The sequence below is a fragment of the Clupea harengus genome, chromosome 10 (genome assembly GCF_900700415.2).
Source record: "Clupea harengus chromosome 10, Ch_v2.0.2, whole genome shotgun sequence".
Lineage (NCBI taxonomy): Eukaryota > Metazoa > Chordata > Actinopteri > Clupeiformes > Clupeidae > Clupea > Clupea harengus.
Window position 1 is genome coordinate 6,259,597 of NC_045161.1, and position 16,794 is coordinate 6,276,390.

A 16,794-nucleotide genomic window follows, 5' to 3' on the forward strand; every position below is an offset into this window, starting at 1 on the left:
CAATCAGTGAAGGCAATTTTGCTGAGCCACTGATCTCTTACACCTCCTCCCCCCCTCTTCTCTCTCAGTGAGTTCGTCCCTGCGTTTGCAAGCCGGCCCAAGATTCCACGCACGCCTGACACTGACGTGGGCCTCAAGCTGCGCTCGCCCCTCATGGCCCCCCAGTTCTCCCAGTCCGAGCCCCAGCAGAGCAGCCGGCCCAGCTCATCAGGGTCCGCCTCAAGGAGCCACCGACTCAGTGAGTCTCTCTCTGCCACTCTCACACACTCACACACACACACACACCCACACACACACATGTGGGGATGCACACATATAGACAAGCCTGACATTTACTGTTCACAAATGCTTACTCATATACATGCACGCCCATTCAATATGTTGACTCGTGCACTCAATGCAATCATTTGCACACACATATGAAATGCACACAAAATGCTTACCACACCTATATGTACAAGTTCAAACTTGTATACAGACTACAAAATATTAGAGGCTTTTATAAGAGATAAAATGGGAAACACCCTCTAAACCAACTGGGCTGCCTTTCTCTTTACCCCAAATGAATTCACATATCATGTACCATATGTCCATTTGTATCATGCTTACTAAGAAGTAAAGTGTATTACTAAGGAGTAAAGACTGTATTAAGTGTTTTAAGTAGCCTACTATATGGTGTATGTAGGGTGGCAATGTTATACTAATAAAACGTCTTTAACTGTTTAATCGTTCCCACCCACACCTACTCTGTTAATATGTGAGGAGGAGTGTTTAGGCCTGGCTTATGTTGCTGTTCACCAGACGTCAGAAGAAGTTAGATGACGTTAATGGCAGTCATGCTTCATAAAGAAAATGAAAAGAATAAAGAATGAACTATTATATTTCATGATCCATTGAGCTCTTTTTTTTCTGTATTGTTGTTCATAAATACTTAAAGCTGCCATAAGTAATGCTTTTTTAAAGGACACTTTAGGACGCTAGTAGGCTTCACATTCTGATAATTATCATTACACTAGAGGTAAAAAAACCAAACAAACATATAAAGTCCATGTATAAGGAGCTACCCAGTGAATCCTTACCCAGATTAGATTTGTGGATTATCAGACCAAGAGTACCCCTCCGTTATGCAACATGGCCAAACGTTGCTGTGGGGTAAGATTATTTATAATTGTGTTCATGTTTCACATAACCCCTTGCTGTGGGGTGAGATTGTTTATAATTGTGTTCATGTTTCACACAATCCCTTGCAAAACTTCCCCTATTCATTAATTCCTTCCGATAAAAAAAAGCATGCTCCTGTTTACAGTCATTGGTTTTGTTTCCCTTGGCAAAGCATTACCTGGTCACACTCCGCCTGGCACGAAAGAGAGGAAGAGAACAAGTTGAATGGGTAATAGGAAAAAAGGGAGGCATGTTGACTGTAACTCGCATTGTTAAATACCAACCAGCCAGGTATTCCCAGAGTATCCGATTCCAAAGGGAAGAGTTATGTTACATAAGGACGTTTATGCTCAAAGCAAAGATTTGATGTCGCATATCCCGGATCTTACGTCCTAGTCACAGACGTTTTTTTTTTTTCTTGAATGATTCCGCAGCAGATCCCTATGTTCTCGCTTGATATCTACTATGATGTTACGGATCAGCCTCAGCCTGCCCCAGTGATAACTGGATGGTGGTGGTGGTGGTACATTCTGTTTTCCGAATCACGTGACGATCAAACAGTGTGTCGTGCATTCTTGAATTATGTTGATGTCACAACGCAATGGGCAAACTACTAAAGATAAAGCATGACATGCTGTCAGTTATAATTCGAAACTGAAAATTGTGTATATATATCCTAGTGTACACACCCTTCCTAGTTATGATCCCCATACTGTAGTTCCTGTCATTCAGGGCTGTTAGCTTAGCTAGCTTCCCGACTCACTAGTCTAGCCAACTGTTTACATTCGCAGAAGAGTTTCTTTCCTTTCATCTGTATCCCATGTAGCCCACACAGTGGTCTGGTCCCCACAGAAGTTGCGATAACATCACTTTCCCTTTATTGCATTTGGGAATGATTACCTCCGGCCTCAAGAAGCCTGACCGGAAAGCCCATTACATTACGCTAATGTACAGACAGATGGTGCTACCACAATATGTTTAAGAATCATTACACAGAGCAAACTCATGTGGTCTGGCTCTTTTATCTCTCCAGTAGGATCTAGGGTCCAAGTCTAGTGAAAACACGGTCCAAAGGGACCTTATTCAGATCAAATGTATGTTTGCTTTTAAGAGTAATTCAGACGGCCTGGGTCACTGTAAAATCAGAAGTTAACGTGGCTGTGAAGTATCAGAAGAGCACTCCGTGAACCCTTTAGGTTGAGGTGTGTCCATATTGTTTGCATTTGCTGTTGGATGGCGCCGTGTTTGCCAGCTACGTAATGCTCTTCTGTTCATGTTGGCAGTGACACTTACTGGTGATTGATGACTTTCAGTTACCGCATCGTCGTGGGTGGCTTGTACCCATAATTGTAAATGTTTTGCTAATCTTTGCATACCTGTTCTGACTGAGGCCCCATATGCAACCTTACCTACTTCGATCCATAGAAGGACTTTACTCGTTGGCTCACTGTCTCTGTCTGAGCCCGAGTCACTGCCACTGTATAATAACATATAATAAACATAACATAATATATAATATAAAACATAATATAATAACAGACAAACATCACGTCACGGCTCAGGTGGTACTGAACTGTGCAGATCATCCCATGCTGCTATGACTCTAGTGCAGGTTACATTTCCAATGAAGGAAACAGTTCAATATGCTGTACATCCCTCTCTCTTCTCTTCTCTTCTCTTCTCTTCTCTTCTCTTCCTTCCCGGCCCTCACTCACTTCTCTTTTCCCCTCTCTGTTCCTCTGCTTTCCAGGCAGCCTGTCGAGTAGGAAGTGAAAAGGTCTCTTACACCAGGGGAGGCCTATCTCCAGAGGAGCATCCAGCTTCCTGTAACAGCATCCGCGCCTTATCAGGGTCTGCCCAGCAGAGAATCCTCCTGGGCCAACAAGGGAGCGGGAGCGGGAGCGCGGTGAGAACAATGCCCAGGATTGTGGGCCCCCCCCCCTCGCTCCTTTTGACCCCGCAACAGAAGAACTCCTGTAACACAACACGCTCCAGCAATAATCACAACAAGCACTTTCCCTCCTCCTCCCAGACCCTCTCCCCTCTCTCTCCTTCGCTCTCACCTCCACAACCTGCCTCTCCACCAATGTGCCCTTTCCGGGCAACCAACACCTTTCTTCTCTCCATTCTGCTGAGACAATGTCTTACATAGAATGTTAATCCCCTACTTACATATGTGACTTGCCTCCGAAATTAAATTCGAAGACACCTTATTTGCTCAGCCGATGATTTTTTACTCTATTAATTATTGCCATAATGAGTGCAGTGATTAGAAGTGTTTTGTTTACAATTTAGTGGTGTTTTCCATACATTTGTGTTGACTAAAGCTGGTACTTTTTGCTCACTCATGGATTTTGAATACTCTCAGGTGTCAATAAAGTTTGATCTTTGGATCAGCTGTTTAGAGCCAGGCTGCTTCTATGTATGTTTCTCTCGCTCTCTTTCGCGCTCTCTCTCTCTCTCTCTCTCTCTCTCTCTCTCTCTCTCTCTCTCTCTCATCTTTATTAATGGTTTCCTCTTCAAAACAAGTCAGTGATTCCCAGCAGGTGCAGCAGATTATTATAACATTTAATTGTTCTCAAATGAGAGTGGATTTCCTCTTTGGTTCATTTTCTCATGTTTCTTTTGCTGCCGTGTCCATATGTTACTGTATGACCATTTCCACTATATTGGAGACATGAAGAACTCTAGTATGCTATATAAGTTTCAGTATGAAACTAAGATGAATTTCCTGATTTTCACTGTAATGGTACCACCAGTCAGTATCAGTAGTTTGAAACACCGGCATACATTTAATTTGACAGGAAAGAAGACATATATTTTCCATGAAGTTTGACTATGTTGCATTATCACTTACGTTACCTGCGCTTTTTTGACAAACTTTGTGAACCGCATCAATCCGTGAAAAAGGACTTGGTCAACTCTCTCATGTCCTCGTGCACTACCGGTGTAGTGGTCATTGCATATCCAAAGGAGACACTGTCTATCATACTGTATGATTTTTACAGTATCTTCCTGTTTGTTGTTTACTGTGCAAAATGTTAATCCCACCATGGGTTTGTAGATGCACAACATAGCTAGCTGCAATGTCTGTACAGGCATATGAATGCGTTGTTAATAGATTTGAGGTACTGCTTAACATGTGACATGTATTTTGCCAGCCATAATGTCTGCTATTTTTGTACAGGTACAATACAGAGATTTGAATAAACACCTTATGTCCAATATATGGTCTCAAGTAGTTCCATGATGGCAACTTAGATTCATTGATTCATTCATGATGGTTATATTGATGATGTTTTCAGACAAGTGGCAACTCTGCCAACTGCCAAGAGGAAGCCTAGAGGCATGAGTAGGTATTTTTTGAGCCAACTAGCATGTAACAGATAGTCAGAGGACGTCAATTTTGGCACACATCAGTCTCCGTGTTCACAGGAGCACACACACACACACACACACACACAAAAGCACCCTAACTGTGCAAGTTTGGCCCACAAGATAAAAATGTTGATGATACAGTGAGTGCCGTAAAAATGACAGGGCTAGCCTTCCCTTTCATTACAATAGCATGTAGCGCTTCCCAGCTACTCTGTTCAAACAGCTTTCCCATATTACACTTCTTCCTTCTTTCTCTTCTTCTACCTTCTCGTGATTGAGAAAATACAGGGACTGAGGTGGCTGGCAGCCGTGGATGCCGTTGTCCACACTGTGGCCTTTGTGCGTATTGCCACATAAAGCTGTCAAACCCCCCATCAGGGGAAGAAAGCTCATGTCCTGTTGTGTGTCATGGCTTCTTCGCCGGCTTGCCCTACAGCTGCACATCTGCATACGCACAAAAACAACCTCTTTTGGTGGAAGTGTGTCTGTGTAGGTGTGTGGGAGTAATCAGGAGTTGCATTGTACTTGCCATTGTTTTTGAAGGGTCCTCTTTGTGTCCTGACTAAAATAAAACATTTAAAAAAAATTCTTGGACACTTTCCTGAGAGGTGTGTGTGTGTGTACAGTGGCATTGCATGTCACGTTGACCCTCAAGAGCAAGCCTTTTCCTGGTCACTTTCCTGAGCAGGTGTTTGTTTTGTTGAATGTTATTTTCTTCCTTCTGCACTCTCTCTCTCTCTCTCTCTCTCTCTGAACTGTCCAGAATATTCTGCCCGTAGGCTGGAGTGTGTGTGAGTGGGTTGCCAATGCCGTCGCATCGGACACATCCGGTCGCTCCGTTCCGCTGCCATCTCTGTGAAGAATGTAGTCCGCTGCAGAGTGGAGAAAGCCAGTAACGCTGGCTGGGTGAGACGGGACCAGAGCTTCCCACTTTCATGATGCCTAGGCAAACCACTCGATCGCAAATGGCAGTAGTAATCTACATGGAGAGGCCATTCGTTTTTAGTCTAGTCTTTATTTCCATGCAGTCCCTATCGCAAAGCATTTTTTTTGTTTTTTTTTGTGACTGTTTTGTCTTAGATGTTTGAATCATAACCTGGCCTCTTAGTTTCTGAAAGTTGCTCTCCAGCTATGTCAGGAAGGCAGCTGTTTTGATACACTCGTCTTCATTTTTGAGTTTGTCAGTTTGTTTTCAGTGAGTCGCTGAAAAGACCCGATTGCAGCACCGCAGAGCAGTGACGCAGCAGTGGGAACACGCTGTACATGTCATCAACATGCACTCCCTCCAGGTGGCCTCTTCTCCATATAAGCCCGCTACACTGCTATCACACTGGTCGCCACAGCGACAGGGAGGAAGAGAGCAACTCACTATCAAAACAAACACGGCTCAGAGGTTTTTGGAGGGTGATAGAGCAGTGTTGGAGAGGGGAGCGGTGGGCCACAGTGTCCAAAGTGGAATGATTGTCCCGTATAAAATCAACACGGCGAGGAAATGCGTAAAAGCTCTGTTCTGTGAACGCTCGCTCTCTTGCTCACTGATTTCTTTCTTAATGTTCTCAGATCATTGGGACTGGGAAATTGCAGTTAAAGCAGTGGTCCCCCAAAACAATGAAGTTACGACCATGCTTGTTTGGTTGGCATTGGTCTTTGTGTTCATATAGGGCAATACTATTTTTACATTTGCAATCAAAGCTATATTTATTTGTGGACCAGATGATAAATCAATCAGTTTTAATGGTACGGTAATGGCTGATTATTTTAGTAGCCCTAATGCCCGTGTAGGCAGACAGAGAGCAGTCAGAGAGTGGGTCTCTCCTGAGGACAGCCTGCGCGGCAGGAGCTGTTGTTGTCAGCGGGATCGCTCACACTCCGTCAGCTGTGTTTATCTGGAGACGGCGCTGAGCGTTGCTGATAAAAGACGATGCCAAGTAGGGGCCACTTTTTTGACATCAACCCTCTACACACACACACACACACACACACACACACCTGCCCTCTATACGACCATACAGAGGACACTAAACATGACATTGCTGTTTACATAAGCAGTGCAAAAAAATGTCCCTAAAATACATGGATTTGCAGTGTTAACTTAGTAGAGGTTAAATAATCCAAACATGTAATTTTACAGGACATCTTACAGGATGTAATTAGAAAGCTGTTGGCATATAGGGTGTTGACTGTGTACACCTGTTACACACACGTTCCTCAGTAAGCTGAGAAACTATATTTGCTGTGCTTTGGTGCTTCACTAACTACGTACGCAGTCCTCAGCTTTAGTTGATATGAGCTTTAAGTCATCTCCGCAGTTGGTGTGGAGTGAGCATTTTAAGGTTCAAAAGTTCATTTGTTCTGTGTCACACTGTTTGGATTCATTCAGATGTGCGCTCTGTCTTCCTCTGGCCCTTCCTGACTATCCTCCAGGTGACGTAAGTCCTGCAATTACCCACAAGCCCCCCCACATGCATGCCCAGTGTCTGCTTTGGTATGAATTCATAAATGACACGTGACAGATGGCCTGTTATGAACTACCACCCTTTGGAGTGGCTATTCAATCAAATTGGTTTGCCAAAGCCTTTACATTTCTCACAAATACATGTACCGATGCAATTTATACAGATCATGTCTTCATCGAATTACAAACTGCAAACAAAACAACATTTATAGTAGAATTACATGTAGCCAATGGGCACGTGATTCATCCATGACCATATGCATTAATATCTACATAATATCATATAGGACAGTATCTTTGTTGACAGTTGTGTTGGAGGATCATTATATAAGTTCAGGCGGCAGAAATCAAAGCTCTCTCTGCCCACGTCCAGTAACAGCATGTCAGCTGTGTCGGCCGATGACCACCGCGAGCTGCCAAATGGGTGAGGGAGCTGCAGGTGTTTACTTTGCTGCACAGCTGAGAAGAGATGCGTGGAAGGGACGACTCAGATGTCTCTCGTTCGAACACAAAACAACCCAGCTTGACATGTGGAAAAAAGCAAGCAGGAGAGCACAGGCCCCAGGGGCTATCTGAATTCCTGCAGAGAGAGAGAGAGAGAGAAAGAGAGTGTGAAAGAGAGAGAGAGAGAAAAAAGCCCTTCACTCATCAGTGAGCCACAGTTTCCTGTGCGCCTCTCTGTCACACTCAAAAGGCAGACCTTTAGTCTCTTTTGAATATCTTATCGACCCTCAGATGTTGCAATCAGGCAAGTTAAGACACGTTCACCAGAAAACCAACCAACCCTCACTAAGGAAGCCCTCGTTCACCACCAGTGGTCTTGAACTTCCTCGTTCTGCAGATAAATAATGGGACTTTTATTGGACTGTCAAGGCTTACCCTGACAGGGGTTGAACAGGCAGTCCATGATTGGGGGTATAATTACTAAAAGGGGTGATTTAACAGATGTCTTCAACATCTTCTTAACTTGGTTTTCTGGACCAAAAATAAATAAATAACGTTGTTATGGTAAAATAAATATATTCCCCCACCCCCAATCTACTTGGGTATACAGAAAGCCTGTTGCCTTGTGAAATTCAGAACAGCAGAACAGCTCAGCCCTATCTCATAACACTTCACTTGTGCATGCCATTCAGATAGCTGAGCACACTGGAGTTGAAGGGAACAACGGAAAAAAAAAATCACCCCCTGCAAACAGGACAGGATGCACATGGGGAAAAAAGGGACAGATGAAGCAGCGCAGGAAGTAGAGAGAGAGAGAAAAGGAAGAAGGGATTTTTTGGGACACAGCTGAGATCAGACTGAATTGTTCCTGTTGTGAAGCAATCTTTTATATTGTTTTCAAGGCCTTACAAGAATAACGAAGCCTACAGCCTTCACGCTACATATAGACTTGTAAAGCAAATGGACTTTCAGCACAATGGAAGCGTCAGCACATTTCACTGTTACACATCCATCAAATAGCTTTCATCAATAAACCTTAAGTGCAAAGTGTTGGAGTGGATGATGATTTTATGACTCATCAAAGAGCATATTCTGCTATGGCTGTTTGCATGAACCTTTCTCCGGCATGGCTGACCCATCTCCTATTTTCCTGAGAGAGGGTTCTCTAAGTCAAAAGTGCTAGCCAAGTCAATCAATCCATAATGATGGCCTTAAAGTGAGCGCGGTCAGTAGAGGACCATGGAGTAGTTGTTTGATCACTGACTGAGGAAGGGGTTGTTTTCCGTGAACAAACAGGTGTTCTCACAGCAAACAAGGAGCCAAAGGAAAAGAAAGGTAATCAGGGCAGGGCATCACCAACCTGGACAATGGCTCTCTAAGAGCTACTTGGTTGCCAATACCTAACAAACTGAGTATCAGTTCACTTTTTCAGACTTCTTGGAAATGAGGGATATCAAGACATGATGGGCTACAAACAGTTTTAGCTTTTTGGCCAAAAAAGCTAAAGCAATTCCTGCAAAGGCTTTTTTTGGCAGCTTTCCACCTTACTGGTACTCATATACAAAAGGCTTACAACAATTACCATGATAAGCATACCGATAAACCACCATTTTAAAATTAAGAGATAAATGTGTGCAAAAACCAGAAACTGCTCTCTTAACCTTTCCCACCATTTGAAAATCCCACCCACCATGATTTTGTCCTCATGTAGCAATGCTATCCACTGTGCCTTTAAATAATACTTCCATCTGTCCACCACACCTCCTTGATGATAAGTCAGAGCCCCAGCTGGACACAGAATTACCATTCTTAAACCAGGGAAAGTGGACCTCGAGTTCAGTAAATAAGTGTATAATTCTGAGGTTTGTGAAAAGCATGTAACCATGAGGGTGCATAGGCTTGTCATCGTAGGTTGACTAAAGGTTGATCAGATTCCGATCACGCAGTGTGAAGTAGAGCATGGGCCCTCGACCCCAGGGACATTATCACAGTAACGCAGACGCTTTCGCAAATAAAATGAGTTCTGATGCAACACTCTCTATTCCTTCAGTTTCATTTCTTTCAAACACTCCATGGTGTTTAATAATTAGCTCACCTGATTTATAAGAAGAACACAAGGTATTCCGGTGTAGAAATAAATGTCTACGGAAAACTGACTCACGCATTCCTTTTCCTTCGTAAATCAAGCTATGAGATGTCTTTCTTCCTCGGGGGGGAAAGCCACTGTCAGTCACCCAGTCACAGTGTGTGTACTTGTGTGGACCCCTTGTCATGAAAAAATTCAAACATCTTCGGCACCACATGTTTCAACAGGTTTCCGACATGAACTTCATATTCTCACACTTTCTTTTACAGGGATCACCAGTTCTTTCACTTGCTGAAATATAACCATTGTTTAAACTTTGACGTCAATGCTATATCCTGTTTGAAAAACATATCTTGCTGCTGTGTCTCCGAATGCATTTCTGGTAAGACACCTTTATGATTACATGGTCTAACACTCTAAATAAAAGACTACACAAATAAATATGTACATTTTTTTTAATACCACCACCTCTAGTCCCACAGGCGGTTGCAAAGAGTATGACTAAAAGTACAAATGGCAGCGTTGGCTGCACATTAGTCTACAAAAGAGGTTCAAAAGAGGTTCCTTGTGGGACATTTGAACCTCTCTATACCATAGAAAAACTGAAAACTGAAATAAATTCTCATTCTCACATTGTTGAGAACCCTCAAAGACTGGTCGTTTTTACGGTGATATTAGGCTACTTGCAGAGTGCAGTTCTTGCAAAAGGCCTAAAAGTAACAATAATACATCAATAAAACAAAGACTGGTTCACAGTATAGTATTTTGTAAAGATTAAGACGTGGAGCTACATTAGGTATATTAGCTACATTAGTTCCTTTCACTTACTGTTACATTGATGCCTAAACCATAGTCTTATAAATGAAGGAAACTGAATCATTAATAATGTTATATGATCTCTTTCAGAGGTGCGTGATTGCGCACCGACTGCGTGGGGTCTCTCGCCCATTTTATGAAGGGGTGGAGTAAGTGATTGCTCAAGTAGTTTGTCCACTCTATATTTGCATCTACGTAACTTCACTCACGCCTTAAAAAGCTTGGAGCGAACTGTCCAGACGAATGTCAGTGTTCTTAGGACAAGTCCTGTGTCTGATTCCGTGGAAGTTTTTTATGTATCAGTAATTTGTCGTTTACCGATCACCCGTGTTTCTGTCGGCTATAACAGCGGACTTGTTTCTTCAGTCAAGTATTCTCCACCATCTCCATACCTTGGGCGGCAGATCTTTTGTGACTAAATGTGAGTATGACTACGAATTGTTATCTTAATTCAAGATTAAGTTCAAGCATAATTTTTCAGTGTCATAGATAGACATCCGTATATGTTAATCTGGATCTGTTGTAGGCTATATTCAATATTGTCTATTGATTTAACATGTAACCGTAAACGTTAATTAAGTGAGAGGACTGATCTAGATTTTTGGATTAGGTGTGATTTGGTGCGTGCTTTGAAAGAAAATGTTCTGTGCGTACTGCGCGTAACTGTAGGCTATCTTCGGATACAATTCCCAATTTAAGTTTACAGTCAGCTGTATTCATTCAGTTTACAGACTATATAAGGAACGTCTTGAGGTGTCTTAAGTCATTTAAATGGCATTTCAGTTAACCACATTGGGCCGAATTTACGAAGGGTGTCAAGCCTGTGTTATTCTGGTTAACGTCTAAACATTTGTTAAACATAGCTTTGCTCCTGTCGGTGAAATTTTCGCATCCCAGCAAATCTCTTCTTGAGCAAACTCGAGTGCGGCAGCCTGTCCGCAGTGCATCCATTTTGCCAACTGCCCATATAACTGTATTAGACACCCGTTAAACAAGCCCCCGAGGACGTTTAAACTTATCCATTGTCATTTAATCACCTGATTCGTTAATTAATCAATGAATGGCTGACCTTTTAAACGCCTCTTGGATATTCACCCCTCGTAATTTGGTGATTGATTTTGAACACCTGAGCGCTTTCAAGAACTGCATATTTTCCCAAACCGTTATTTTACTTAAAAGAACAAACCTCGTGGACTTCTCCACTCATGGCTGGGTTCATTATCAGCACGTGACATTTAATTTGATTATACTGAGCATTATGCTACATATTTTAAAGTAACACTATGCAACAATTTGACACTTTTTGTGGTATGGTTTTATAGGCAACTACTTTTGGTACCATCCTCAAATTAATTTTGATAGCATATGGTCATGTGAAGGACAGATAAACACCTGTGTCTTCCCCACTGGCCAATATGCCCTATTTAGTTCTGTGTAACGGGCTGGAACACCCTGCAAAAATGGAAGAAAAGCTTTCACACGCATGACTATGCCAGCTAAACTGCCAAAAGACACCAGTAAGTGTGTTGGCAAGCTTCTATCAGTCAGCTGTGCTGTTCGTGGTGTTTGCAAGGTTTTTGCATGCCTTTTAGGTAGTTATCTTTTTGGAACAGAAGTCCGTATTGCTGCTTTAACACATTTAAAGTTGGGTCTCTAGTGTCTTTCATGAAGGGGTGGAGTAAGTGAAAAACTATCAAACTTCTGTTTTTCTATATATTCACACTGCTTCAACTATTGTGTTTTGCAGTATAGTTAAGGACTTGCTAAATAGATTGATTCATAAATTAGGCGTCATACACAATAAACACATCACTAATAAACTAATTTTAAGGAACACGTGCTTCACTCAACACTTTGTGTGGTATGAATTTTCAAGACACCTAGAAGCCTTTGGTTGCTTGTAAATGATTGTAAATCAGCCTGAGATCTCAGATGGGCTACACGAAGGTTGCACTTTGTTCTTCTGACAATATACAGCTGCAGCAATGGTCTGGTATCATCATCAAAGTGGCTTTAAGTACACAAGCAAAGCATGTAGGGTCAGAAACACTCTGGATTTCTTGCTGTGAAAAGCAGATAGAGAGCATGGACAACATGTATTGTATTCTGTAATCTATTTGTATCCATAAGGTAAAAGGGTTGAAACTAACTGACCCCTAAATGACAAATTCAACAACAGGTTTTTCAAGAGTAATGGAAATAAATACACAAGCATCATCAGTCATCACTATCACCACCATGGTTACTAGTGCCGGCTGCCCTCTATAATGCTAATTGCCCTCTTTTTGTAGGATGGCTTCCAGAGACAAATGGAGGGTTTACAAGAGGGTGTGCCTGATGATGTTCCTGGCTGTGGTCACCCTGACAGTTGTTCAGAGGGGCAACATCAGCACCGGGCCTCAGTTTCAGCTGGAGAGGCAGACCAGAATGGAGATTTCTGATGACGGAGATCTGCACAAGAAGGGCCCCTATGCCCTCGCCAGCCGCTTCTGGAAGCCCATGAAGTCCAAGCAGGGGGCCCCCACCACGGAGGAGCCCCACCACATCACCCAGGACGGGGTCTCCAAGAGCTGGGACATCACCAGTGCCAACTGCAGTGCCAACCTCAACTTCACCAGCACCGAGTGGTTTGCAGGGCTGGAGCCCAACTTCAAGCAGTTCCTGCTTTACCGGCACTGCCGTTACTTTCCCATGACCATAAACCACCCGGAGAAGTGCTCAGGGGAAATCCACCTACTGATGGTGGTGAAGTCCATCATCACGCAACACGATCGCAGGGAAGTTATACGCAAGACGTGGGGCAAGGAGCAGGTGATTAATGGGAAACGGATCAAGACCCTCTTCCTGCTCGGGGCTCCGTCCAACGAGGCAGAGAAGGCCAACCACCAGAAGCTGCTAGAGTATGAGGACTACATCTATGGGGACATCCTGCAGTGGGACTTCATGGATAGCTTCTTCAACCTGACCCTTAAGGAAACCCACTTCCTCAAGTGGTTCTCCTCCTACTGTCCTGGCGTGCGCTACATCTTCAAGGGTGACGATGACGTGTTTGTCAGCGTGCAAAACATATTAGAGTATCTGGAGATCAGTTCCGATGTTAAAAATATTTTTGCCGGCGACGTAATCTTTAAGGCAAAACCCATCCGGAAGAAGGATAACAAATACTACATTCCACAAGCCCTGTACAACAAGACTCATTATCCACCCTATGCCGGTGGTGGTGGATTTTTAATGGATGGCCCTCTTGCCCGAAAACTGTACTCGGTCTCCGAGACTCTGGAGTTATATCCCATTGATGATGTTTTCCTAGGCATGTGTTTAGAAGCTCTCCAAGTTGTACCAATCAGGCACAATGCGTTCAAGACGTTTGGACTTATGAAAAACAAAAAAAGCAAACTGAATAGAGAACCGTGTTTCTTCAGAAGCATGATCGTAGTACACAAGCTGCTGCCCAAAGAACTCATGGATATGTGGAAACTCGTCAACAGCAATCTGGTTTGCGCACAGAAAGTACAACTCTTATAGCCTGGCCATTTCTTAAATAAACTTTATCGGTCAGGAGACGGACATCAATTTTGAGTTCACTCAAGTTGAAGTACTCCGTTTTTGGAGGTAGAACATGTATAACAAATTTTATTTATGTACTGTCAAATAAAATCATTGGCCAAGTAAATTATAAAATCTTATGATGTGAATGTATTTATGTGCACATGAAATCTCCCTGGAATATTTCATTGACATTTGTTCGGCGGGACTTTGATGGCAGTTTGATCTGCAAAGCAGGCAGGTTTTTTAAAGGGACATCTTGCTACATTACTCTTTGTGGTGTGAAGAACCACAAAGAAAGGAAGATCCAAGAATAGAATCTACCTCACCAATGTTGTCTTAAACTTTGTTTTGCTGGTCATTTTGCATGACATACACACTTGTTTTGTTCATCAGTATAGCTCACAATGATTATGTTGATTCCCGTAACACTTCAAATGAGATGACACTTCTAGTCATAAAGCTATGATGCCATTTCATCCAGACCCTTTGTAGAGTTGGCATACTTGTGTATAATCATGACGTCTAGAATACTTTATCTTCAACTGTAGAAATGTGCACATTTGGAAATGCTGATATACTTGAGCTGAATTGGGCAGAGGGTATGCTTTTAAACTGTGAAACAAAGAAAATCGACTGCTGGTACTGGTGATGTTATATTAATATAAAAATGCCTTATTGCAGAATAGGGGATTCAGGGTTTGGGGTTGGTTTTAACTTGTAAATGACACAATGTCACCTCTATAAATAGAAATTATGTATATAACAGTGATTTTCATCCTGAAACAATATTGGTGTAAAGGTATGTACATACAACAGAATGGTATTTGTAAATAAATGATATGAACTCGTATGTGTCTCTGTTAGTTCTTAACAACCATGAAAATGACTGTTAGCGATTTGTAGTAAGTGTTCATTTTACAACCAATCGACCTACCAGAGGCAAAGTGTTTAATTTTACAATCTTTTATATTTCAATTTATTTTCCCAAACAGTGCTATCATTTTTTACTACAAAAACAGACCTTCCCTTGAAGTGTTTTAGTGGAATTTATTTGTAGGTTTTTCAGAACTTCACTGAATACATAACATCTATTCCAGTTATTTACTGCATCTTCTGTAAAAGCAGGAATCATCTCTAAATTAGAGAAACAAAAAGAAGAATGGCTGATTAAGAGGATAATCATCTCAGGTACGCATCATCAGAACTGAAAGCTTTTCTTTTAAAGTGAAATAAAGTGACAACTACTTCTGTGATGGACACAGAGATTCTTTACTCAATTCAGGCTATACGTACACACACAACAGAAATACTTTACTCAACTCAGGCTATATGTATACACAACACAACTCAACTCAGGCTATATGTTTACACACAGCAGAAATCTAAGGCCGACAAGCTATAGATTCACTATATATTGTTTGACCAGTTCCATGATCTTCAGTTTTAAGTTTGAACCTGTTCAGTGTTGGTGTTGGAGCTCCTGATCATCTTCCTGATAGCTCATGGAGATCATTTCATTCACTTCTTTAAGTAGGGTTAAAGAGACCATAGGGAATGTCAAAACACAACAGTTACATTCTTGACATTGTTAATGAGTTCTGGGGGCATGCAGATAACCATCTGAGTAGAAACTGGATAGCGGCTGTATACAGTTTCAGTCACATAAAGGCCATTATTTGGGGAGAGTAGCTGTACTGTACAGCCAAGGAATATTGTCTATGAAAACTATATAATTTGGTCTCGCAAAGAGATACGCTCACAACAGGGTAAAAAAGACAACTTAAAACATCAAACTTTGCTTTTCAACTGCATCTTTCAAGACAGAAGACTTGAAAGACAAAGACGATAGATATACGTCTATGGAACAACATCCCACTAGAATAGGCCTGGTTCTATAGATTTGCTGAACTAGGACCTGATCGGGCACATGTAAGGAACTAGGACCTGATCGGGCACATGTAAGGAACTAGGACCTGATAGGGCACATGTAAGGAACTAGGACCTGATAGGGCACATGTAAGGAACTAGGACCTGATCGGGCACATGTAAGGACAGCAAGTAAGGACATTCTAGGAGTCCTGGGTTGGAGACCATTCAAACACATGCACACAGTTGAGACCTGGTATGGAGAATATAACAGAATTGGCTGCATAAGAGCCAATGTAAATGATCTGATCATGCGCCATAAAGAAGGGGGAGTATGGTTCCTCAAACGGCATCACCACAATGTCAGACAAACAGATCAGTGAGAATAACAGCTTCTGTCAATAACACGGCCTATTTATTTCAATAATCTATGGACTAGTCCCTTTATGTAATGATTCCCAGCTTTTGTCATCAAGTAAAGTTGTGGAAACAGGCTCAAGTCATTTTGACTGTCTAAACTTGTCTTGATCATGTTGGACAACCAGTTGTCAGAATCTGCTTTTAGATAGGAAAGCTAAACTGAATCTATGATGTATGATAAATATATGAAGACACAGGAAGCTAATTTGTCTGTACCTTTCCAAATAAAAGGTTTCCTTCAAATGTCAATATTTCTGGCATAGATAACATTTCATCTCTGAGAAAAATGTGTGCAAACTAAATGGTAATATACAAATAACGTAAACCCATTTTCTGCATGAATTCCAGTATAATATAATTTTATAGAAATCTTAACAACAACAATACAATGAGTCAATGTAGTCACAAACAAGTTAACTTCATTTTATAAATACAACATACCCATAAGGGTGACTACAATTTATCAACACGTGAAGTACAATTCAATGACATCTGTTTTCTTGACAGTTTAGTCAGAGGACTCCTTCATTTACAGACTCATTTGAAAAGCCTTTGATGTTGGTGGGTCTGTGGTGGCAGGGACTTCACAACAAACCTCCAACAAAGCTTGGGCTCTGAC

The 16,794-nt window shown here is 42.0% G+C and overlaps 2 protein-coding genes across 3 annotated transcripts in view; both read left to right on the forward strand.

Moving 5' to 3' along the window:
* The window catches only part of LOC105900989 (lisH domain-containing protein ARMC9), a 29,421-nt gene extending 25,033 nt beyond the window's left edge, over nucleotides 1-4,388 (forward strand). For both annotated transcript variants that reach the window (XM_031575121.2, XM_012828376.3), the window contains 2 exons: nucleotides 69-238; nucleotides 2,912-4,388. In XM_031575121.2, coding sequence (XP_031430981.1) covers nucleotides 69-238; nucleotides 2,912-2,934 — 193 coding nt within the window. In that variant the 3' untranslated portion in view covers nucleotides 2,935-4,388. The remainder of the gene's footprint in view (nucleotides 1-68; nucleotides 239-2,911) is intronic.
* Nucleotides 4,389-10,545: 6,157 nt separating this feature from the next.
* On the forward strand, nucleotides 10,546-14,737 carry b3gnt7 (UDP-GlcNAc:betaGal beta-1,3-N-acetylglucosaminyltransferase 7). The gene is made up of 2 exons (XM_012828375.2): nucleotides 10,546-10,761; nucleotides 12,632-14,737. Coding segments are annotated over exons 1-2 (1,236 nt in total). The 5' UTR covers nucleotides 10,546-10,759; the 3' UTR covers nucleotides 13,866-14,737.
* The last annotated feature ends 2,057 nt before the right edge of the window (nucleotides 14,738-16,794 follow it).